Source organism: Aspergillus fumigatus, chromosome 6 (assembly GCF_000002655.1).
Source record: "Aspergillus fumigatus Af293 chromosome 6, whole genome shotgun sequence".
NCBI classification, from domain to species: domain Eukaryota; kingdom Fungi; phylum Ascomycota; class Eurotiomycetes; order Eurotiales; family Aspergillaceae; genus Aspergillus; species Aspergillus fumigatus.
Window position 1 is genome coordinate 3628455 of NC_007199.1, and position 22935 is coordinate 3651389.

General features: G+C 52.0%; 9 protein-coding genes across 9 annotated transcripts; 4 read left to right on the forward strand and 5 right to left on the reverse strand.

Moving 5' to 3' along the window:
* Positions 1–145: 145 nt before the first annotated feature.
* lcp5 (small subunit rRNA maturation protein LCP5) lies at positions 146–1577 on the forward strand. Its single transcript, XM_746207.2, has one exon. The coding sequence runs from the start codon at positions 187–189 to the stop codon at positions 1372–1374; it is 1188 nt and encodes a 395-aa protein (XP_751300.1). The 5' UTR covers positions 146–186; the 3' UTR covers positions 1375–1577.
* Positions 1578–2118: 541 nt separating this feature from the next.
* Positions 2119–2537, forward strand: AFUA_6G14270 (uncharacterized protein; the record flags this gene model as incomplete). The annotated part of the gene is made up of 1 exon (XM_746208.2): positions 2119–2537. The coding sequence occupies exon 1, from the start codon at positions 2160–2162 to the stop codon at positions 2535–2537; it is 378 nt and encodes a 125-aa protein (XP_751301.1). The 5' UTR covers positions 2119–2159.
* A 132-nt stretch (positions 2538–2669) lies between these two features.
* AFUA_6G14280 (flavin-containing monooxygenase) lies at positions 2670–5200 on the reverse strand. The gene is made up of 2 exons (XM_077805126.1): positions 4160–5200; positions 2670–4103 (listed from the first exon to the last, which is right to left on the reverse strand). Exons 1-2 carry the CDS (start codon positions 4445–4447, stop codon positions 2838–2840), a joined length of 1554 nt encoding a protein of 517 aa, XP_077661257.1. The 5' UTR covers positions 4448–5200; the 3' UTR covers positions 2670–2837.
* An 880-nt stretch (positions 5201–6080) lies between these two features.
* On the forward strand, positions 6081–8436 carry AFUA_6G14290 (uncharacterized protein; the record flags this gene model as incomplete). The annotated part of the gene is made up of 3 exons (XM_746210.2): positions 6081–6684; positions 6815–7145; positions 7213–8436. Exons 1-3 carry the CDS (start codon positions 6344–6346, stop codon positions 8434–8436), a joined length of 1896 nt encoding a protein of 631 aa, XP_751303.1. The 5' UTR covers positions 6081–6343.
* Positions 8437–8786: 350 nt separating this feature from the next.
* On the forward strand, positions 8787–10313 carry AFUA_6G14300 (FAD-binding oxidoreductase; the record flags this gene model as incomplete). The annotated part of the gene is made up of 1 exon (XM_746211.1): positions 8787–10313. One exon carries the CDS (start codon positions 8787–8789, stop codon positions 10311–10313), a length of 1527 nt encoding a protein of 508 aa, XP_751304.1.
* A 235-nt stretch (positions 10314–10548) lies between these two features.
* AFUA_6G14310 (putative 5'-nucleotidase) lies at positions 10549–12809 on the reverse strand (the record flags this gene model as incomplete). Its single annotated transcript, XM_746212.2, has 4 exons — positions 12635–12809; positions 12369–12579; positions 12106–12299; positions 10549–12046 (listed from the first exon to the last, which is right to left on the reverse strand). The coding sequence occupies exons 1-4, from the start codon at positions 12739–12741 to the stop codon at positions 10549–10551; spliced, it is 2010 nt and encodes a 669-aa protein (XP_751305.2). The 5' UTR covers positions 12742–12809.
* Positions 12810–12998: 189 nt separating this feature from the next.
* Positions 12999–15891, reverse strand: AFUA_6G14320 (uncharacterized protein). Its single transcript, XM_746213.2, has 3 exons — positions 15561–15891; positions 15213–15496; positions 12999–15152 (listed from the first exon to the last, which is right to left on the reverse strand). Exons 2-3 carry the CDS (start codon positions 15245–15247, stop codon positions 13268–13270), a joined length of 1920 nt encoding a protein of 639 aa, XP_751306.1. The 5' UTR covers positions 15248–15496; positions 15561–15891; the 3' UTR covers positions 12999–13267.
* A 581-nt stretch (positions 15892–16472) lies between these two features.
* Positions 16473–20705, reverse strand: AFUA_6G14330 (5-oxoprolinase). Its single transcript, XM_746214.2, has 2 exons — positions 17932–20705; positions 16473–17884 (listed from the first exon to the last, which is right to left on the reverse strand). The coding sequence occupies exons 1-2, from the start codon at positions 20452–20454 to the stop codon at positions 16562–16564; spliced, it is 3846 nt and encodes a 1281-aa protein (XP_751307.1). The 5' UTR covers positions 20455–20705; the 3' UTR covers positions 16473–16561.
* Positions 20706–21010: 305 nt separating this feature from the next.
* On the reverse strand, positions 21011–22855 carry AFUA_6G14340 (FAD-binding oxidoreductase). The gene is made up of 2 exons (XM_746215.2): positions 22489–22855; positions 21011–22412 (listed from the first exon to the last, which is right to left on the reverse strand). The coding sequence occupies exons 1-2, from the start codon at positions 22748–22750 to the stop codon at positions 21244–21246; spliced, it is 1431 nt and encodes a 476-aa protein (XP_751308.1). The 5' UTR covers positions 22751–22855; the 3' UTR covers positions 21011–21243.
* Between the last annotated feature and the right edge of the window lie 80 nt (positions 22856–22935).

A 22935-nucleotide genomic window follows, 5' to 3' on the forward strand; every position in this document is an offset into this window, starting at 1 on the left:
TGGTTACCTGGACTTTCCACAGCGCCAGCTAATCCCCAGTCTTGGCACACGTGATACTTCCCAGATCCCCAAGCAACCAGTTACTCATCACGTGCCGATAAGATTGGGGTGATCAAAAAATTTCCCTCAAGGGTCTTTTACCGCACTCTACAGGAGGTCGCAGGTTATATAACTGTTCACATTGCAATGGCGACGCCGGCGCCCGCCCAGACAGAGCCTTCGGGCCTAGAGAATATTTCTACATTACTGGAGAATCTCACCAGCTGCTTATCGAGCACCGGGTCGTCCCTTCCGAAAGCAAAACGCGAATCACCAAGCGACGTCTCCATCGAACCTCCTCACGATGGCATATCGCTTCTTGACACCAAAAGTGACCTGTTACTATCTTACCTACACAATCTGGTTTTCCTTATCATCTTCCAGTTGAGAGAGGCAGCCTCTGCGGAGCCGAAGGCAGAAGAAAACAGCCATGTCGATAATGGAAACTCGCCACTGCGCGAAGATATTGTTAAAAAACTTACCGAGCTCCGCGTGTATTTGGACCGAGGCGTCCGGCCTCTGGAGGGTCGACTGAAGTACCAGGTTGACAAAGTCATCAAGGCTGCAGAGGACGCCGACAGAGCCGAGCGCGGTGCCCAGGCGACGACAAAGAGCAAGGCAAAGAATGCGAAATCTAGTAGCAACAGCGAATCCGGCTCTGAAGAGAGCTCTGGCGACAGTGAGAGCGATAATGAAGGCGAAGACGAAGAGGAGGATGACATTGATGAGATGGCTTACCGGCCGAATATCTCTGCATTCGCGAAGGGAATAAAGTCGGAGGCCCAGACAGAGGAGAAGGCGGACAAGAAAATATCAGGCGACGGTATCTATCGGCCCCCGAGAATTATGCCAACAGCACTTCCCACAACCGAACGCAAAGAGCAGAGAGACCGCCGTCCACGCAGATCCAATGTCATTGACGAGTTTGTCAGCGCCGAAATGTCGGCCGCTCCCATGGCAGAGCCCAGCATCGGTAGCACAATTGTCCAAGGAGGAAGACATTCGAAGACTAGGAAGGAAAGAGAGCGCGAGGCCGAACGTACTGCATATGAAGAAACCAACTTCGTGCGACTGGCCAAGGAGAGCAAGAAGGAGAGAGCCAAGCGACGCGGCCAGGGCAAGGAGAGCACTTTTGGTGGTGAAGAATGGAAAGATCTTACCGAGGGTGCAGACCGGATCGCAAAGCTCACGCGTAGGGCCAAAGGGAGTGGTAGCGCGCTGGAGAAGAGTCGGAAGCGAAAACTTAATGACGATGGACCACGCAGTGATGGCGTGGCGGTGGGCCAGATCTTTGAGAAGCGTCGGAAGAAGGTTGAGAGCTGGAAACGGGCTTAGATGTACATATTTTGGCATTATGGATATGGTCCTGGAGTTTTGTTTACATGCGAGGCACCTGGCATTTCACCGATACCATCAAAAGTTGATCGATTATATATTTTGCCGCCTACGAACTCTAACCAGAGCATTTTCCTAAGACTACCTCAGTCTCTTGTCCAGCGCTAACCAATGATCTAATGATCTGTATAAATGACGATGTAAATTAGATTTAGCAATGATAAACGCATACTGAAATGCCACCATGTCCGAATTGCATTTTCACATGCGTCGGAAAGCGAATGACATCATCGCCCTTTTCGACCTCAGGAACAGGGCCAAGTTAATCAATCAGGAGCCCATTCGCCATTCACTTTATCCTCAGTTACCTTTCTCTTCAAGTCATAAGTATCATACTTCGAAGGAGGAGAATAGGAAGATGGAAAACCCAGGTGAGCGCCCAAATGCTACAATAATGGCCAGTCGGATCTGATGTGACAATGTAGTGTCAGAGATACCGACTGTTATCAAGCAGCTGATAGAGTCACCACCATCAATTCAGCAGGAAACGATAGAGAAATACTTCACACCATCAGCAGCATTCGTACATCCATTCTGCCGGGTTCCGAGTTATGATGGCAGCCGTTGGTTCATCATCAAGATCTTCCAGTGGTACAAGATCATGTCGCCCCGAATAGAGCACCAAATTCATTCCATAGGCAAGTGTTCATAGCTAAGTTACTGATATTGCGGGTTGCTAACAGTCCCCAGCCTATGATGAAAGCCATCTCACTCTTTATATTACCATGTCGCAGATATTCTCAATATGGGTGGTCCCATTCCACGTCTCTCCAGTCAGACTCACCACGGTCATCAACCTTACCACGGATTCAGGAGTCCAGAAGCCGTCAATGGTGAACGGGAATCATACTCTCTACTACATCACCAAGCAAGAAGATCTTTACCAGGTGTCAGAGTGGATCAAGTTTCTGGTTCCCCATGTTGGGCATCTCTTTGTTCTTGCTTTTCAATCATTTGCGACTCTCTTCTGTCTGCTTGGTGTTGTCATCTTGTATCCTATCATGTGGCTGGAGGAGAGACGTGTTATTCCTTACAAGATATTGCGTAAGGGAAACCTTGTGTACAATATTGAGAGGAAGATACCAGAGATTAAGAAAGAATGAAGTGAAGCTCTCGCGGCTAGCTAGATTTCACCAATACTGGGCAAGCATTTACGTCCCTAATGCTCCTTGACTTGGTTCGATCCTTGTTTTATCTCGTAAGCTTGAGGCAATTAATGAGGAAGATATTGATATAAAAACAAAAGTGCAATCTTTTATAAGTGCTCTCTACAGTAATGTCAATACATTTTGGGATAAGCATAAAGAGAAAAGGGTAGTCATATGTATCATGATGGAACACCTTCCGGGTTAACATCCCATTCAAGAGTGCTGCATGGTAAGCATTAAAACCGTCCGGAGAATCTAATGCTGTTTCCTCAATTGTTGTCGGAACGATTCTTCTTGCCTGACTACCTCCAGCGGAAGCGTACGGCCAATGCCAAAGAGCACGAATGGCGCCCACTTCCAGCGAAACGGGTTGACAAGAATTACGAAGATGTACCAGTAGATCAATTCGGCGTAAGTGAAGAAGTCAAACGCGCCTGTCGGAGCCAGCCGTTTCATAAAGCGCGTAAAGTCGATCCATGTCTTCATCCTACCTTCCGTCGGCCGCGATAGAGGATCAACCAGGAACATCAATAGGAAGCGTGTGTATATACCAATGTGCATGTTTCCCACAGTGCCGATGGCATTGATGTAGGTGCTGTTGTTGGCGCAGATGCTCGTGTACTTGGGCGGGAAGACCTGGAGATACCAGCTGGGTGGACCGTATGGGTCTTCGAAACAATCGTTTGGCAGGAAGTTCAGCGATGGACGCTTGAAGCCCGTTGCCATGATGATCACATCTCCAGGAACAACCGATTCATGTCCGGGGCCACCCTTGGGGACTCCATGTGAGCGATGATTGAACATGACACCGTCCTCTGTGAGAGAGACAATGTCTCCGCGTAGCCAGCGTGCTTTACCCTGGCGGATTTGGTCAAAGAGCTCCGAGTTGGCCATGGGAGTTTCGGTGTACAGACCGCTTGACGGGGCAATGTCCTGGAGATCGCGATAGAAAAGCTTGTGTAGCAACCACTCCGGAATCCATGACAAAAATGTTTCCTGTCCAAAGATATTCATGGCTAGCAGCGATTGGACGAATACATTGCGCGGGATGATCCACTTATCAGACCGTGACAGCACGTCAATCGCACGCGCCTTAGACTTGACGGCAAATTCCAACGCTTCGATGGCACTGGCGCCTCCGCCAATGATGAGCACCTTCTTGCCCTCGACGTCTTTCCCATCGAGCTCAGAAGAGTGGAAAATCTTGCCTTTGAAGCGGCCTTGATCTGGAAGAGGAGGCATCTTTGGATCGCCGCAAACGCCAACAGACGCGATCACGCCATCGAAGCGACCATACTCTTCCTCGTTGTCGTTGATGATCCATTTACCGTCCTTTGTCTGTTTGACAGACGTAACTGGAGTGTCGAAAGCGGTACGCTTCTGGAGGCCGTAGCGTTTCCACACGTCAATGATCTGGTCGCGAATTTCCTGCTGAGAAGGATAGGCGGTGGTGTATTTCACCGATGGGTGGAAACGGTACATTATACTATGAACCTGCAAGGATGAGGTAGAGTTGACACGCTAACGGCCCATGCATTAGCAGAATTCAAATCAACTCCATAGAGAACACAACATACGCTCCAGATTCCTCCGAGGCCTTTATCCTTGGGACGGGCTTCGAATAGTTGCACATCGAATCCATGTCCAATGCAGTGCGCCGCGGACGATACGCCAGTCAAACCAGCACCAATGACAGCTACTCTTTTCTTGGGAAGACCATTGGCAGTTGATGCTGGAGGCGGCGGAGCAGGAGAGAAAATCCAGGTGAGGATATTCTGGAATAGCATATAGACTAAACTGAACACCACAAGGAAAGGATGTGTGAAGAAGTCCACAATTGTGGACTTGGCTTTTGATTGAGCCATAGAAGATGAACACTCAGTCTATCGTAGGAGGGATATTGCGACTTTGCACAAGACAAATTATAGCAGGCTAACACTTAATCGCGCAGTTGGACGATGAAGTGGGGGGCTGAAGACAAGAGGAAGTATGAAAAGCGAAGGTAATATTGAACGAATTGCTTACAGGAAGGGAATTAAGCAGGAAATCAGGCTTCTTTTCAATTGTATCTGAGATAGGTCTTTTCCTGGTATGTTCTAAGGAAGGTGGTATGGTTCAAGCATGACGTAGGCGAGTGGATCGCATTCATGTGAAAGTGGATGGGGGAAAGAAGTGTTTGCTGCTTCCCTGTGATTGTTCTCGTCCCACGACGCCCAGCATCATCATTTTGCAAGATATTGCAGGGGTGCGTTATTTTGATCAAGTTTGAAAACCTTTCGAAGATGAATACTCACCCGAGGTAGGTGAACAATGAATTGTCTATCTCCTGAATATAGTGGAGCAGCACTCTACCATTATAACGAGAAACGAGTTCATTCACTTCACCAATCACAGATCATAATAGCGCCTGAGCACCTCAGCACCGAACTCAATGACCTAAAGCTTGTTTCTTCCAACTGAAATGCAATCCTAAAATGGTGGTATTCCGAAATATAGCAAAGCAATAGATTATTAGCGAGCCACATTTCGAAAGAGCAGGCACCGGACTTGGGATACCTAAACCTCACAAATATTGCCCAGAGAGACTTGTAATCAGACTGTTGTGTATATGATCGGAACTCCAATGCTCTCCCTGTAGGCTGTAAAGTCATTTCATAGGATAGCAAGCCTCCTAGCGCCATACGCTTATGATAAGGCAGTCCTTTGTATTTGCAGGAGTGATCTCCAGGATCTTGCGCAAACGCCCGAGGTTATTGGCAGGCATATTTAGTTTAAGCTTCCCCTAACGTCCCCTACCTTTTTCTCCAAGCGAAGACATCTATGGAGCCTTTCAGTCCTCAAAATAAATTGGATAAGGTACCCTGTAGCGAGCCGTGGTTTCCATTTCCATCACATGTGGCATTGATGCACCCCTCGCAAATTCCAACATTTCCGACCAATTGCTTAAGACACCATTCCCAGAGCGAATCAAAAGCGTAGACAGCGCAGCCAAAGAAGTTACCTATTCTCCGAACACTGACAGACAGAATACTTGTTTGAAGTTCTTTCCCATCTGTCATTGCCGCTGATGTGGCTTCCCTTTTGCTTCTGGCGGCGGCTGATCGTTAGTGTGACATGCTTGACTGAAGCAGATATCCCCAGGCGAAGCTACAGAAGACCTTGTATCTTGCAGTAGACTTCAAGATGTTGTGCTCAATCTGGGCTCATACGTTCGCCATCTCGAGCTTAATCGATCACCCATCCTTGTAATATGGACATGTGCAGGGATACGGATGATGTGTGGACCCACTACGAGTATCAATAAGTCCTGATCTTGAAGTCCAAAATATACACTTTGACTTATCCTTCTGTGCTCTGCCTAATAGTCACCGCTGCCAACAGAGTAGACAGGTGTGCTGTCGTTTCTCAAAACAACCTAAGAATAAAGCTAACCACAAAAGGGATTAGTGGTCTGTGGTCAGTTATTGCCTCTTCCGCCCGCCACAAAGAGCTTAAACACCGGAGCTTCTTCCGCTTCTTTCGCGGTTTGTCAAGTCTCTCCGCCATAGAAGACACGCTCCACCGCATTCTTTGCGCTGCTTACGATCCCAATTGTTTTTATTTATTGCATAATGAGAATAATGCGCTCCTAGCGATACTTTCTACTTTTCTCTCAGTTCGTACGACCGCTGAGCTTCCATGACCGCCAACAACTTGAAGCTATCCACGACCTTTCCGACGTAGTCTATTCCTTCTATTGCTGCTTCTCGTGACTACCAACTATGGCGGGCCAGGGCACCCCTGTACTGGATCGCTTCCTAGCAGGAATTGCTGATATTGTGAAAGAGCGCGATGGAGCCAGGCTCCAGGATTTCTTGCAGATCGAGCCTCCTCTCCCCGACGCGTACCGACAGATGGTGGACGAGCTGCGACAACAATACCCCAGCGGATCGCCAAAAGAAGGAAACTTGTTACGACGATGCGAAGAGGTTGTGCCGCGCACCAAAGGAGCTAGCTCGTGGGCGGCCTTCCCTACATTTATGAAGTTATATTTCTGCTTCCTTCGCGATGTCAACGTCGACAACCTCCTTGAGACGTATAACCTACTTAAGGGACTTCTCAAGTAAGTCGCTGCCATCTATTTCCCGACTATAAGATCTTACTGTCTCGGGCTCGATCAACAGCGAGCTTCTGACCGATATTTCCACTTTGGTGACGCGATAAACTGATTCGTGCCTTTTCAAACCAAACAGCCAATGCGTCATAGCTCTCGGCGACAGTCAGATGGGTGTCGTAGTGCTACCGACCGTCCTCTATTTGTCCAAAGTCCTTGCAAAGTTAGCAATGGGTCTGGACCGTCGGCCGGAATTGATTGCACACCTGTTGAGGCAGGAGGGTAGTTCGAACCAGGAAGAGAGTGTTGAGAAAGTCACCCTCGTGGAGCAGTCTGCAAACGTCGTCCGTGAGGCCTTCATCAAGTGCCTTACCGATCGTAGTGGCACTCCAGGGATTCATGGAAAACCTGAGGGCAAGCGAGTGGGCATCTATCTCATGGCCAATCTGTGCTTGAAACTACTTTTTCAGGTATGCATTGATCCCCGACATACCGTTCATCGTTATCAATTACGTATCGGCTGAAAGAATCATCCAGTGCGGCAAGTTGCGAAATGCGGAACAAATGTTTGCCAGCATCAGTGCCCAATCACCGCCTCTGAAGTACTTCCCAGCTTCTCAGCGAGTCACTTATCTCTACTACCTCGGGCGCTATTTGTTCTCCAACAACCTTTTTTATCCGGCGCAGATCGCGCTGCAAGCTGCCTACGACCAGTGTCACCGCCAGGCTGTCAGTCAGAAACGCATGATTCTCACGTACCTTATCCCATGCAACATCATCATGGGCCGCTTCCCTTCCCTGCAGCTCTTGCAAAAAGCTGAATGCGAAGGACTCGCAGAACGATTCATCCCGATTTGCCAATTGATCGTTCGTGGAGACTACATTGCTTTCCGGGAGCATCTGGCTGTGGACTCGCCGACGACTGAATGGTATGCAAAACGAGGCATCTTGCTTCCTTTGCGGAACCGATGTGAGATTCTAGTATGGCGGTCATTAGCACGTAAGGTGTTTATTCATGCTGGCTTCCACGGGGATCCCCAAGGGCAATCCCAGCGTGGACCACCACCATATCTTTACTTGAGCAAGCTGGAAACAGCTGTGCGATGGCTGCAATCGCAACATACTCAGGCATCCCTCGGAGCTATCGGAGTTATACAACCCAGCAGAGCGCAGGACGCAAGAGCTGGTAGCAATAGCTCCGGGTCACAGATCGTCTTCAAGGTATTGGATCCAGACTTCACTGGAGTGAGTGGCGTAGACGCCGGTGAGCTGGAGTCTGTCACTACCTTGCAATCCAAGTATAGGGATTATCTTGCTCCAGACGGATACTTTGATGCTCTGGGCCGATGGCAGGAGAATCCGACGGGCGCCCTGATCGATGGCGAGATAGATGCAGACTACAGTCAATTTGAGCTAGATCCGTACGCTCACCATCTAGATCAAGGACATGACAAACCAACACCTATGATGCGCGAGCTCGAGTCCATTCTTGCATCGCTCCTGACTCAAGGTCTGATGCGCGGATACCTTACGCACCGGAATCCTCGGTTTGCGATTCCCGGTGCCCGCCTTCGTGGTGCCTTGCCTACTGGCTTTCCAAATGTCTGGCAAACCATCTCTGCACGCGAAGGAGAAGATGATACTGTGCCTGGATGGGTGCAGCCCCCATCAGCGATGACATCTCAGTTCGCTGCCGCTGCTGCCGGCGGCGGTGGAAGGGTCGTGAACCTGTCCGGTGCGCGACCCGTTGGAGTTCAATGATGATTTGATAAGGATGGTTACGAGAAACACCAAGCAAGGAGCCGAAACACTGGAGAATTGCTGCAGAGCACAGTGTGCGCGGTCGTTGTGATAGCCTCTGTCGGAAAGTTTAAACGATCGCGTGTGTTGCGCGTGCATTGCAAAATCGGTATATTTTTCTGAAACTCGCAATGTTTGAAACCACCAGTCGGCCCGGAACGCGACTGTTGCCGACCTACCCTGCGTTAGTCGAGTCACTACGGAGTAATTCGGCAGCCTAGTTGGTGTGGGTACAAGCTTGGACACGGCATTATTACTTTACGTCACCACACGCTCTCCCCGATTCCTACAAAGCCCCTGGTCCTAACAACATGGACGATCACAACAAGGCTGTAGCGACCATTGCAGGCCAGGTCCGAAAATTTCACAGTCGCCGACAACCTTTTCGCATCTATCATGGCTCGACGAATAGTACACGGCAGTCTCAACATCATCACAATAACACCGTCAACACAGCACATCTAAATCATGTGATACGCACCGATTGCGAAGCTCAAACAGTGCTGGTCGAACCCAATGTCCCGATGGACCACCTTGTCCGGGCCACTCTGGCTGCTGGCCTGGTCCCTCTTGTTGTGATGGAGTTTCCTGGTATCACGGCCGGGGGAGGATTTTCCGGCACTTCCGGCGAAAGCAGCTCTTTTCGGCACGGTTTCTTTGATGCCACTGTAAATTGGATTGAGATAGTCCTGCCAAACGGCGAGGTACGAATTGCGTCGAAGAGCTCGGATCCCGATCTCTTCTGGGGCGCTGCATCGGCATTCGGCACTCTTGGTGTCGTCACATTGCTCGAGGTACAATGTCAGCAGGCAAAACCTTATGTCGAGCTGAAGTACGAGTCCGCGTCATGCATGACTCATGCCATGGACATCTTCCGCGCCGCGGCTGCAGATCCGCAGATCGATTACCTCGACGGGATCGTCTTCGCCAGGGATCACATCGTCGTCTGTACAGGACGACTAATCGATTCTCTGCCTGCAAATGTCAGACCTCAACGCTTCACCGGCGCTCGGGATCCATGGTTTTATCTTCATGCGCAGAAACGTGCCAACACATCTTCAAGAAAACCAGACTACATCCCCTTGACCGACTACCTTTTTCGCTATGACCGGGGCGGGTTCTGGGTTGCCCGATACGCCTATTCGTATTTCCTAGTTCCATTCAACCGCATCACACGCTATATTCTGGATTATTTCATGCATACACGGGTGATGTACCACGCTCTCCACGAAAGCGGACACTCGAAGCGGTACATCATCCAAGACGTGGCGGTACCATATGCTGCGACAACCGAGTTCCTCGACTGGCTGGACCAAAAACAGAACTTTGGCGCCTACCCTATCTGGCTGTGTCCTCTGCGGCGTTCGGAGGGGCTGATGTCAAGTGCTGATTCAAAAAATCCAGTCCCGCCATCTACCGATCCAGAGGATGACGGGTATCTCATGAACTTTGGTCTGTGGGCTCCGTCTCCCTTCCACAGCAACCCTGATCAATTCATCGCCCAGAATCGCCGACTGGAAGGCAAGGTGCGCGAACTCGGCGGAAAGAAGTGGTTGTATGCGCATGCGTACTACACCGAAGATGAATTCTGGTCTTTATACGACAAGAGGAAATACGACCAGCTGAGGGAGAGATACCATGCGTCTTATCTACCGGATCTGTATCAAAAGGTTCGTGTTAGACTTGCGGCGCCCGAAGACGGTAATGGCTGTAAGGGTTGGGGATATATCCGGGACATTGTGTGGAACCTCTGGCCTGTGAGTGGTTTGTACGGTGTCTACAAAGCCTGGAGAGGAGGGGAATACCTGCTCAAGGCGAAGGAAGAGAGTACGACTTGAGTCATCCAGCAGTGGCTGCTACGTTTCATGTTCTCATGTGACGTCGTTCATGAATACGACTATGGGGGGAAATGGAATGATGGAATGTCAATGAACAAGTGCCAATACCAAGTATATCATCCATTGGTCATATATCGTAAGTCGTACTCTAGTGTGCGTAAATAAGAAGTAATCGTGCTCGCAGAGCTCCAAAATAATGCAACTTGACTCACGTATTGCGACTACGCAGTCGGCACTACTTTTCGATAACGATGCGCCCCTCCAGCCTGGGTGCAATGCCAGGCGTCCACGCCGGCGTGAACCCCTGAGCATCATCGGCTGTATTGAGTGTTGTGGGCTCGAATCCAGCGGCCCGCATCCATTTCCGGACCGCCCGGCGCGCAAGCCGCAGTCGACGTTCTTCTTCCGCGGCGGAGCGGGCAGGCAGGGTGACGTAGTTGGTGGTTGGCTGCGGGGAGGTCAAGATCTCCGGGTCCGAATCCGAGTCCGAGTCCATGCTTGTGCCCTCCTCCTCGTCTTCGCGGACCCCCGCAGTCCCGTTGCCTTCGATATTGGCGAACCGGCCGTAGTAATAGTGCTTTGTGCGTTTGAGACTCGGTCGTGACACGAAAAGCCGGCTGGGCGCCTTTTCGGAGACGGGGGAGGCTTGCGCGGAGGCGGGTTTCAGCCAGCCCTCGCAGTGGAGATTCTGGTGGACTTTGGCCCAGTGCCGGGATAGACTTTTGCTCCAGCGCTGCCACTTGCCCAAGATCCGGAGGCTGAGGAAGTATTGGCGGAGGATGGTGCTGATCATCACGCCGTTCTCTTCGTCGACAATCTCTTCCACCTCGCCTCCGGCAGACTTCACAAGAAGCGATGCGAACCCGTCCTTTCCGCGGGCCATGTAGCCCCTTGTCGCGAGGACGTAGCTCCGTTCGAACGCGATCGGTTGTCCGCCTACCTTGGCCCAGTTGAGGCGCGAGCCAGGGGGTTCGGACGGGTTGTAGCTAAAGGAGATGTTCGATACCTGTGGGAAGCGTCCGTCGAGGGCGGGAAGCTGGCTCACCCCGTTTTCCAGAGCATCCATAAGTGCGGAGCCCTTGATACGGAGCAATACCACCGGGTCCTCGAAGGGGAAGCAGTTTAACAAATCCTTGAGCCGTAGCAGACCGGGTGGGTAGATCTGGTCACCGCGGATCGTCCCACCAGCCATCATAGCGCAGTCGGCGGCATAGTAGAATCGCATGAGATCGCAGACAAAGTTGCCTAGGTTGGACTCTTTCTGACGAACGGTGGAAAAGCGACCATCGAGCGGTCGGACAGTGTATCCGACCGGCTTCTCCAGCTTCGCCTTAAGACTCGAGGTCAACCGGCTAACCAGGGCTACGGTGGCGGGATCTTCGGGAATCGTGCGAACTATATCGCGACGGACGATGTTGAAGTCCCATCCCGGCCCATCGGTCTTGCGCCACGCCTCGATATAACTTAGCTGTTTGAAGTCGGTGCCGGACCGCAAGATATGGGTGTCATTGATCACCGCATGCCCGTAGAAATGATCATGGCCTCCTAATATGAGATCTATCGTGCCAGGGGGGAGGTTCTGCGCCAGTTTATAGTCGTTCGGTTCTCGTTGGTGGGTGACGGCAACGATGATATCCGCGCCCTGTTGGCGCAGATTCGGTGCAAGCTCTAACGCGGTCTGAGTGGCGGATTTATAGATCAGGTCCGGAGGGAGGGAGTTGATAGTTCCTAGCCTTAGGATTGTCAATCATCTCCTGACACCATAGGATTATACTATCGCTCGATAACCTACCATTCTCGCTCTCCCAGTCCAATAACGCCAACCTTGAGTCCGTTCGACGATGTTAGCATGACTGTTTTCTCGCAGTTGGCGATCGAGACGTCCGAACCCAGCGCCGGATCTAGAACATTGGCAAGCAGCCAGGGAAACCTGCACTGGCTACGCAGATGGCGAAACTGTGCGACACCGAAATCTAGATCGTGATTCTGTCCAACCCGCCAGCATGTTAGCCACATTCCTGGTCACAATCAAGTCTTCGTGCAACGTTCACATACCCCAACACATGCTACATCCGTCCCTGCTTTGTTCAGGAACGGTACCATATGTCGCCCTTTGGTGACTGTGCTCTCAAGACTGGGGTTAAAGGCATCGCCGGAGAAGAAGGTGAGGACATCGGGGAGTCCGGTAAACCGCGGGTGAGAACGATAGTAGTTGATCACAGATTGGAATCTGGAGACACCGCCAACAGGTTCAGCGGAACCAGCTCTGGGACACGGTTAGTATCCATCGAGGTAGCCCGTCGGTGAGGGGTCAAGCGTACTCCACGTGGTAGACATCGTTGTAGTGAATCAGACGCAAATCAGGCGGTCCTGTTCTGTTGGAGGAATGTGTGATGGTGAGACCATCTAATTCAATTGGAGTCATCATTTATAGGATCTAGCAATGTCAAGGAGGAGAGGCGGGGAGAAGAGGAGTGGAAGAGGACCAAACAGCTAGCTGAATGAGCCCAAAGACAAGACCAGTCCAGCTGGCGCTGCCTGAGGCATCACAGCTGCAAGGCACCTCGAGGATCTAGCTTGCCACCACCAATTACAACAGCTGGATCCGCGGGCGGATCATCTGGTTTGTCAGAAACTCCACAGTGCAATTTGTAGAGTAAACAAATGACGTACTATACGAGGATAATATAGACACCAAGAAGCGAGTTACGTATATTGCAGGGAGCAAAGCTGATTGTGGCAATTGATGGAAGTGGTGATGACTATCGGTTTTGTACAGATTTGTGAATCGGAGTATACATAGTTGATGTCATACCGTGATTTCCTGAACGCCTCGCCTTATCCAAATCAAATAAACACTTAAAAGGTAGTGACAAACCAACGTCCCGAGGTATCCTGATAGAATTTCAAGTAAAGAAAGTAAAACCAAAAAACAAGTGGCGACACAAAGCCGACTAGATCCTCCTTTCAGTAACCGTCCAACGCCTTCTGGTAGCAGCTTCCCGGTCCTTGGATGCTGGTGTACTACCCCAGAGACCACGCCGTGAAACGGTTCTCTGAGGCAGGTTGGACCATGCGGCTGAATCCTCAGGCTTTGATGCAGAACCGTTTGCCTGACCTGGACCGACGGCATCAGAAGAAGTCGATCTCCGGTCGCCAAAGTTGGGTAGAATATCGTCGGCCGATTCGTGTATAACAGAGGCGGAGCCCCATAGACCAGTGGAGCCCTTTGGCGCTGTAGAGGGGCGCAAGAGAGACCAAGAACGTGACCCGACACCAGAATTCGGGGATGGACCGATCATGAATTGTCCCTGTGAAAGCGAGGGACGCAATGCAAGCCGATGACGATAAGAAGAGATCGAGGGAGTGACCGCGCTGTTAGGTGACGGCAAGCTGGAGGTGGATTGGATTGGAGTCACGGTAGGACGTAGATGATCAGTCGAGGCCACGAGTCGTAAGCTGTAAGCTTTCGTGAGAGGAGCCTCTTCGGCTGGCCCAGGGGACAAGAATTGCTGCCGTGTAGTGACTGCCTCGGTTTGGTCGTCCGCATTGTCTTTGCGAACAGACAGGGTAAGGGAGGCTGTTTTGAAATCTAACAGCACAGGCTCTCTCGTCAGCGCGCCAACTAGGGCATTGCATCCCGCCCCGTGAGTTATCACGATGAGGATGATGTCGTCCGCGTCATCCTCGTCAGCTGGCTGGTGTAGATCCCCGTGGATTCCAGGCTGTTGCGAATGTCGCCGCGGTCGGCCAGTCCCAGCACCTTGATCGTTATCGCGGTACCAGGCAAGCATTCGCTCAAAGCCAGCACGGAAGCGCGAATGCATGGCACTCCACTCTTCGCCGTACTCCCCTCCATTGCCCCAGTTCTGGGGCTCACGCATGCTGTCCCACTGGTAGTCAATCTTGACACAGGCGTTGCGGGCGTGCGTAACATATCCTACAGGGATCGGGTCGGAGGGCGAGATGGCGTAGCTCGGCGTAGGAGGCACGTACGCGCCGTCTGGAATCGGTGGAAGATCAGTGTTGATTTTGCCGAGGATTCTTCTAGCGCGAGGGGTTTGGGCAGAATTGAGACTGTCGTAACTCCCTGCACGGGTGCGTTGGCCCGGAGTGTGGGTGACACCCGGGGAAGGGCCACCACTGTTTACCGTTCCATCCACGCGAGCTGTGTCAGAGTTCGTGAAACCACCCCAGCCACCAGGGAAGTTGCCTGTACTCGGCTTGTTAGCCGTGTCCGCTTCAGGAACGACGTCGTCCCCCCGCCGAAGTAATTCGGCTTTGGCCGCAGCCACGAGCCTTTCCGACTTGGGGGGAGGGATGATCTGGTCAAAGTAGTCTGGACTCAGCCACTCTCCAAGAAACGCGTCCACGCGCAGAAGACACCGATGATTGTTGGGACCAGACAGTGAAGGGGAAGATGTGATCGGGCTCGAGGTGGACCCGCTTCGTGAGTCTGCAGTTGATCCCATAGAATGTCCATTGGCCTGAGTGGAGTTGGAAGCGACGGCGGGGTGAACGATGTCGCTGTCTGTATAGTGCTGGCTGATCCCTGAGCTGACAGCGATGGCCGTTTGCACGCAACGAAGATATGGAGAAGTATGGATGATGAATCTGCGCTTCTTTTTGGAATTCGGGAGCGATGAGGGGAATTTTGGCTCATCTGATGGTACGATGGACGAAACGGGGGGTTGGTCGTCGAAGGATTGGAGTAGGTTGATGATTCGAGCTCCGAGCGCGCGGGACTGGAGCCAACCGCCATAGGAAAGGGGAGGATCATAAGGGGTGGGAGAGGTGAGATGCCAATTTTTGTCAGCAGCATCTAGTCGAGCGCCATGCCTGCAGTCAAGTTGTCAGCCGATCGTTGCTACATCAGAAGCTCATGAATTTCGACCATACCTGGCTATAACGATGGCTGCGGGGAGTTTCCCCATGGCAGGCAAGACGTTCAAGGAACTTTCAGATAAAAAAAGGACGGAGGAGGAAGAGGGGAGAACAGAGAAAAAGAGTTCTTCTGGTCGTCAAAATAACAAATTAAGGTAAGGGGAGCTCTCCAGTTGCTTGTTGTGAAGGTCCGGCGGGGTAAAGGTGACTGGTGATGCCTGGTCAAGCCATCAGATCAGATCAGAGCATTGTTATGTTTTCTGTTGCAGATGTAAGACAACATGATCATGAGGATATAGCTATAGCACGAAGAGCGATATTAGTATATCTGACCATCATCCCTAAGGTGCTAGGACCCTGTACCTAGTAATATCAGATATCATGGTAATCACTCTTGTCTTTTTCCAATTTTTATTTTCTTAAGGAAAAAAGTTACCCCAGCATTGTCGGAAAACAAACTAACAATAATTAGTCAATAATTCATCTCGTTAACGAACTGATTTGTGTCATTTTGCATGACAGGTCACAGGCAGATGCTCAGACAGGACGGCATCTTGTTACAGAAAAGGTGCCAAGCCATCATGATCACGAACATGTGATTCTGCTTATGTAAAACAGGAATGAAATCGCCGATTTAAGGAGTGCAGTACCATTCCTAGAGAGGAGAACTGTGTGTCTCTGACTTGCTGAATACGTCTGACTATTAGACTATCTATCTATGGTGAATGTTCTTTTCTACTTCCTCTCAATGCAGCGAAACAGATCCAACAAAGATCATTCATTGTACGCTGGTGTGAAATATTCCGTAACACCTGATCCTTTGTGCTGCCTCAGGCATCAATCAGGTCCTCTATTGTTCTTGTGTACCAGAGACCAGGTGCCATAAAATGTCGCAATATGGAGCGAATCAGATAAGAATACACCATAATAACAGACCTCGCTAGGCTTCCACTAGTACGCCGTATTCGGCACTTACAAACGCCTTGCAGCATACTTGTTTAGGGTCATGCGAGGAATCCGTAGTGACAATTCTCCCCGAGGCTCGCTTTTATTATTCTTATTAGTACTATTTCCAAACCAAACTAGCGCTTTTCCTTTGACATGAGGTGCACGTTCCTTTAGTTATTAAACCACCTGATCACGTTGTGCTTGGCTTTGTTTCAAAATCCTTCAGTTGTTGGTCGTCTGACTAGATACATCCATCATCGACCTGAACAACAAATCTAAGCATGAGTTCAATCGTTTCTGGAGATATATATTTGTAATAGATGGATCAGTATAGACGGATAGTCTTGATTAAAGTCATACATTCCTATATTCATCGTAAGCAATATAACAGTACCTGCGCCATATACAACAAATGCTCATGCTTGTGCAGCCCCCCATCCACCACCACCAGCAGTCATAATTACAAATCGGTCATGAGTGCCCACAGACACGGTATTCTTCCCGCCAATATTCACCTGGCGCTCCACCCCCGTCTCCTTATCTGTGGTAACCCACAGATTCATTCCCGGCTGCGCATCTTCGCCGCCCTCCAGACCATATGGACGATGCACCCGTCGCTCCGAGAGGATCGAGCACTGCATCGGCGCGAGGAACTCAATCTCGCGAATCACGCCGTCCCCACCAGGATGCAGACCCTTGCCGCCCGATCCTGGCCGCAGGCTAAACTGCCTCAGCAGCGTCGGGTACCGTTTTTCCAGGATCTCCGGGTCGGTGATACGCGTGTTGGTCATGTGCACGTGCACCCCGGACTCGCCGTCCCAGGTTGGCCCCGCGCCGCTGCCTCCCGCGATGGTCTCGTAGTACCCGAAGCCTGGGAGCGTCTCGCCGGTAGTCGGGTCGGTGCGCGCATTCGTGCCGAACGTGAGGTTGTTGCAGCAGCCCTGGGAGGCGGCGCAGGCGCGGAACGCCTTGAGCACGACGTCGGTGATGCGCTGCGAGGTGACGACGTTGCCGCCGACGACGGCGGCGGTCTTGGTCGGAGAGAGGATGCTGGGCGATGGGACGCGGATGTCGATCGGGGCCAGACAGCCTTGGTTGAGCGGCACATCGGCGTTGATCATGCAGCGCAGGCAGTAGATAATGGCCGAGTGGGTGATGGCGATCGGGGCGTTCCAGCCGCCGTAGACCTCCGGGCCGGTGCCGGCGAAGTCGAAGACGGCTGAGCCATCCGAGCCGTCAATAGTGACCTTCAGCTTGATCGGGGTGCCGTCGTCCATGTAGTCGACTGCTTCCAGGGGTCGACCGCCGAACTTCTTGTGGAGTCCCTTGAGAAGGTCGCGGACGGCCCTCTCGGCCGTGTGCTGGATAGCGTACATGTACTTCTGGACGGTCTCGACGCCGTACTCGGCGAAAAGAGCCTGGATCAAAGAGATACCGCGCGCGTTGGCAGCAATCTGCGCTTTCAGGTCCGAGATGTTGTCGCTGACACATCTTGCGCCTGAGCAGCCCTCGTACTGAGCGGGCCCGTCAACCAGAAGCTCCATGATGCGTTTTTCGTCGAAAACGCCGTTGCTGACGATCTTGTCGCCCTCGATAGCAGCTCCTTCTTGCCATAGCTCGGTGGATTTGGGCGGCATCGATCCAGGAAGGATGCCTCCAATGTCCGCGTGATGGCCGCGAGACGCCACGTAGAACATGATCTCGGTGCCGCCGGGGCGGTCAAAGACGGGCGTAATAACCTAATGGAGTCAGTAAATAGAATAGCGGACCGGATAGTAGAGCGTACCGTGATGTCTGGCAAGTGGGTTCCACCACAGCTGGGGTGGTTGGCAACGAGGACGTCGCCGTCTTTCAGATTTCCCAACCATTTCTGGTGCTGGTACCGGACAGCAAACTGCATCGAGCCGAGATGAACAGGGACATGAGGCGCATTCGCTACTAGTCCTCCATCAGGGGAGAACAGAGCGCAGGAAAAGTCCAGACGCTCCTTGATGTTGGTCGACACCGAGGTCTTCTGAAGCGTCCGGCCCATCTGCTCGGCAATGGACATGAAACGATGACCGAAGATGCTGAGCCGGATGGGATCGATGTTAGATGACTCGTCGCTGGCAGCGGACGCGTCGGTCTTGGTATCCTTGAGATCAATTACGACGCACGTCTCCAGGACGCTTGCAACAGCGTTGGGCACGACAACAATGGTCTGTGTCTTGTCGATGATGATGGCAGGCCCATGGACACGAGTGCTCTTCTCGAGCTTATCGAGCAGATACACTGGGGTATCGATGCGGCTAGAGTTGCCATCGAAGTATGCCTTGGTGACATTATCAGGCGGGTGACTGACGTCTTTCAAAGACGCCTCCTTCAGCTGGACGAGTGGACTCTTTTCCGTGCGCACTTTGGAAGCGGCGATCGTACGCACGCGGATGTCATCAACGAGGACTGCTCGCTCCGAATTGAAGCCGAATTCTCGGCGATGACGGTCTCGGAATTGGTCGAGGAAACCAGAGTCTTCCTCCGGCTTCAAGATCATCAGGCTGGTGTCCGACCCTTCATATCGCATGTTGAGGTACAGTTCATGATGGACCTGATCGGCACGGAAGCCCTGTGTCACCATCTCCTCGGTAGCAGCTTGGGTCATGGCGTCAAATCGTTTCTGCAGCGTCGACTGCGAGGCGTGGTAGTCGGCAGAGACTGGCTCCTGAGACTCCTTGACGACTTCAGCCAAGGCCAAGCCGTAAGCCGACAGGACGGAGGAGTACTTGTGGATGATGATGCGGGAGATTCCAAGGGACGCAGCAACGGAACAGGCGTGTTGGCCACCGGCACCACCAAAGCAAGCCAGATGATGGGAAGCAGTTTCATATCCGCGAGCCTCGGTCAGATTGCGAATAGGACGGGCCATGGACTCATCCGCCACCTTCAAGAAACCCAACGCGATCTCTTCCGCCGTGTACTCGGACTGGCCCTTTTCTCTCCTTTCGGCGTTGATCTTGTCCGTCAGTTCGTTGAACAGCTTCGTAGTAACTTCAAGGTCGAGCGGCTGGTCCTCGTTCGGACCAAAGATGTGTGGGAAGTACTCCGGCAGCAAGCGACCAAGGAACAGATTGGCATCCGTCACCGTCAGAGGGCCACCCTTGCGATAACAAGCGGGACCGGGGTGGGCCGAAGCAGATTCGGGACCAACATAGAACAGACCATTCCGCCAGGTGAGGATGGAGCCTCCACCCGCTGCCACGGTGTTGATGTCGAGTTGGGGGGATTGGATCAGAACGCCAGCAACCTTGGATCCGAACACATGCTCCAGATGGCCGGCGAAGCGCGAAACGTCTGTGGATGTGCCACCCATGTCGAAACCAATGACGGGAATCTTCTCAGTGGGATCATAGCTGGTGGCCGCGAAACCGACCACACCAGCAGCCGGACCAGACAGGATCGCCTTCAGCCCGCTGAAGCGACGAAAGTCAACCAGGCCACCGTCGGATTGCATAAATTCGAAGCGACACTCTCGCTGCTGTTCCAGACCCCCTTCAAAGGCGGCAGAGATGGAATCAATGTATAATTTGATGACGGGAGTGAGATAGGCATCGGCTGCGGCCGACATCCCTCGAGGCACGACCTTGATCATGGGTTGTAACTTGGACGACAGTGTGACGGAGAAGCCCATGCTCTCGGCCAGTTCGCCGATCAGACGCTCGTGCTCTGGATATGCGTATGAATGAACGAGCGCCACAGACAATGACTGATACCCTTGCTCCTTCAGTCTCTGCAGCTCCACCCGAACCGCGTCAAGATCCAGCTCCTGGACCACACGAAACTTCTCGCCGGTCACACCCTCGACAATGCGGGCACCAGGGAAACAATCTTTGTCAGCAGACGGGTGGCAGGGCACGACACGCTCATTAACCTCTACCACGCTTTCTGGCAAGACGCCAGGCCTGGCCATTGTCAAGTCAAAGATACTGGGACGCGACTGATCGCCAATCTTCAGGAGATCTCGGAAACCTTTCGTTGTGAAGAGCACGGATCGCGCACCTTTCCGTTCGAGCAACGCATTTGTGGCAACTGTTGTCCCCATTCGCAAACAGCGGATGCGGTCTAGCTTCAATGGCTGCCCTCGAGGGTGAGGCTCGCCGGTTACGAGCTCGAGGATCTGACGGACACCTTCTGTGGGGGCATCCTCGTAGTGACCGGGGTCAACCGAAAGCAGCTTGAGGATGATATCCGGACGACCAGGTACAATGGCATGGACATCAGTGAAAGTACCACCACGGTCGATGGAAATAGTGATCTTCCCTGATTCTTCCTCCATCGTGTTTGTGTATGTGTGCGGAGATGATGTAAAAACGCGGAGAGGGATGGAGGGGGAAAGGAAGTGTACCTAGTATGCTCCGTGAACGAGGGGTATCACCAATTTATAATATGCCACTCCAAAGTCTGGCAAACACTAAGCTCGTTCGCTCTCCGACTTTAAAGGGCCGAAAGAGGGCCATCACTGATAACGACATCACATCACTGGGGGGGGTTTCAAGCGCCGATCTGACTGGTTCTCCGCGCTGCTGGGGCCCATCATTCGGACTGTATTCTCCGTGCTGGTGATGCGGGCGCATTCGACCTGGTCACGTGTCGGCCCGATGGTCGGCGCGTCGGGAGCCGCGGTCCGATGCTGCCGGTTATTGCAAGAGGAGAAGAATCTTGAGGATAATGAGATTGGATTTGGAGATTAGGATTATTCACGAGTTTTAAAAGGGGTCAGTGATTTCATGGGAAGGTATTATTGTTCTGGAGGGGTATCTTTCACAAAACTTGCAGCGTACGATCAATGCTTAAATCATGTCTTATAATAGGATGGAGTGTGTGCGGTAAATATATATGGAATGCCTGATAGTGATGTGGTAATCGAGCTAATAGCCTACTATATTTCTGTAGCTTATAACTATGAGTATCTAAGTTGTTAAACTTGTTAAGTATAAGTATTTCTATACTAGGAAGATAGTTGGCTACCCAAGACCTAGGACGTGCTGTAAGGGGGGGGACCATCAACTAGCGTCCACACAGGTATAAAGCATATAACACTATACAAAAATGCAAATGTACCATCTCAGGAGACAACCATAACGCCCTGTGGATTGTGGAAGATGTCTTTCGGATCCAAGTCACCCTTCAGCTCCTCCAATCTTGGGAGGTTGTTACGCCAGTACGCCTGCTGGGCGTTGGGCATTCTGGGATCTGGACATCCGAGGTATGCGTGACCTGCACTCTCTGGCACTGCCTTAGCTAGAACATCGTACAGACCATCCGCGAAATCATATATGGTCTGCGAGACTGGACCAAGCGGGTTAATCATGAAGATTTGAACCCAGAAAAGCACATCGCGGTGGCCGTATGCTGTGGCATCTTCAGGCACCTTGTTGATAGCTCCACCCTCCAGGCTGAGTGTAACAAACCAGGACACGGTTCCGGGGTTGTTCTTGTGGATATACTCGAAGAAGTCGTCAATTGCGGAATCCGGGATCAGTGCGCGAGGTGCAAATCCTAGGGACTTGGCATAAAACCAGGTCGGGGCGTTTCCAACCAGTCTTAGAATGACATCTTCCAGTCCATGACCGACCATTCCCAACCAATCTGTTAGGACTAGCACGGTGCCGGGCTCGCTGGTCGGGAACTTTTCCTCCAGGCCCAGCGCGTCGTATTCTGCTTTCGAGCCAAAGTAAATACCTTCGAGAATGATCTGGCCGTCAATGATGTTCATGTTGGAGTAGAACTTCCACGTGAGATCTTCCTGAGCTATGAATGCCTGCCAGTCTTTGACGAGCTTTGCCTTCTCAGCAGCAGTCCCCAGATTGAACGTAAACGAATATTGAACAGCCAATCCGGGCGCCTCTTCGGTGCGCACTTTGAATTCCGTGACTATCCCAAAGCTGGCAGCAGCACCTTTGACAGCGAAGAGAATCTCCTGGTTCTGAGTATCCGACGCACGCACAATACTCGAGTTTGCTAGCACGACCTCGACTTCCTCAACGTGGTCCAGCGCCAGACCCCACTGGCGCGCTGTCGGGCCCAATCCACCGATTGTCAGGTGGCCGCCTGTCCGGATGGTCGGACAGATACCGTGCGCCATTGCTCGATGGCCCGCATTGTATAGCGCGGTGTCGAGGTCGCCTAGCGTGATTCCGGGTCCGATGGTCGCGGTATAGGTCGACTCATCCATGGAGAATTGGTCGAAGTGCTTCATGTCGACCACGATGGCCCCGTCCTCTCCTCCGAGGCCTTGAACAGAGACAAGTTAGCGGACTTGATTTCGGAGGCTGAGAACTACCACCGTAACAGTTTAAGGCATACATACCATAGTTGCCGAAACTGTGTCCTCCACTGCGAGCTTGTACCTTGTAGCCATAATCAGCGGCACATTTCACCACCGCAGCTACCTCATCCGCCGATTGAGGATATGTCACTGCTGCCGGAGTGACCGGGATATTCAGGTTGTATGGCTCGACCGCGGTAGCCTGGTACAACAGCTGATCTTGGAATGCGACATGAGCATGGTTCCCTCCAACGGCGGATAGTAAACAGTCACGCCCAGCGGCGATACTGGTGGTATTGCCCATGATGCAAGAGTCAAAGTCGTACTGCACAGCATTGCGAAAAAGACCCCATGGTCCCGTGCGCCACTGGGCCGCTTTTTGTACCTGTAGTCAGGATGCGCAGGATGTGCATGTCTAGCTCTTATGTTCCTGACTAAATGACTAGCACTGAAGATCGCCATAAACTAGACAGGAATGGGTATAGCTTT

Excerpts from the sequence above, each read along its gene's own strand:
- lcp5 (XM_746207.2), top strand. The coding sequence starts at position 187 with ATGGCGACGCCGGCGCCCGCCCAGACAGAGCCTTCGGGCCTAGAGAAT.
- AFUA_6G14280 (XM_077805126.1), bottom strand. The coding sequence starts at position 4,447 with ATGGCTCAATCAAAAGCCAAGTCCACAATTGTGGACTTCTTCACACAT. Across the intron at positions 4,104-4,159 it reads GCCTCGGAGGAATCTGGAGC|CGTGTCAACTCTACCTCATC; the intron begins GTATGTTGTGTT and ends ATGGGCCGTTAG.
- AFUA_6G14320 (XM_746213.2), bottom strand. The coding sequence starts at position 15,247 with ATGGGGAAACTCCCCGCAGCCATCGTTATAGCCAG. Across the intron at positions 15,153-15,212 it reads GCAGCCATCGTTATAGCCAG|GCATGGCGCTCGACTAGATG; the intron begins GTATGGTCGAAA and ends ACTTGACTGCAG.
- AFUA_6G14330 (XM_746214.2), bottom strand. The coding sequence starts at position 20,454 with ATGGAGGAAGAATCAGGGAAGATCACTATTTCCATCGACCGTGGTGGT. Across the intron at positions 17,885-17,931 it reads CCCACTTGCCAGACATCACG|GTTATTACGCCCGTCTTTGA; the intron begins GTACGCTCTACT and ends TGACTCCATTAG.
- AFUA_6G14340 (XM_746215.2), bottom strand. The coding sequence starts at position 22,750 with ATGGGCAATACCACCAGTATCGCCGCTGGGCGTGACTGTTTACTATCC. Across the intron at positions 22,413-22,488 it reads ACACAGTTTCGGCAACTATG|GCCTCGGAGGAGAGGACGGG; the intron begins GTATGTATGCCT and ends TCTCTGTTCAAG.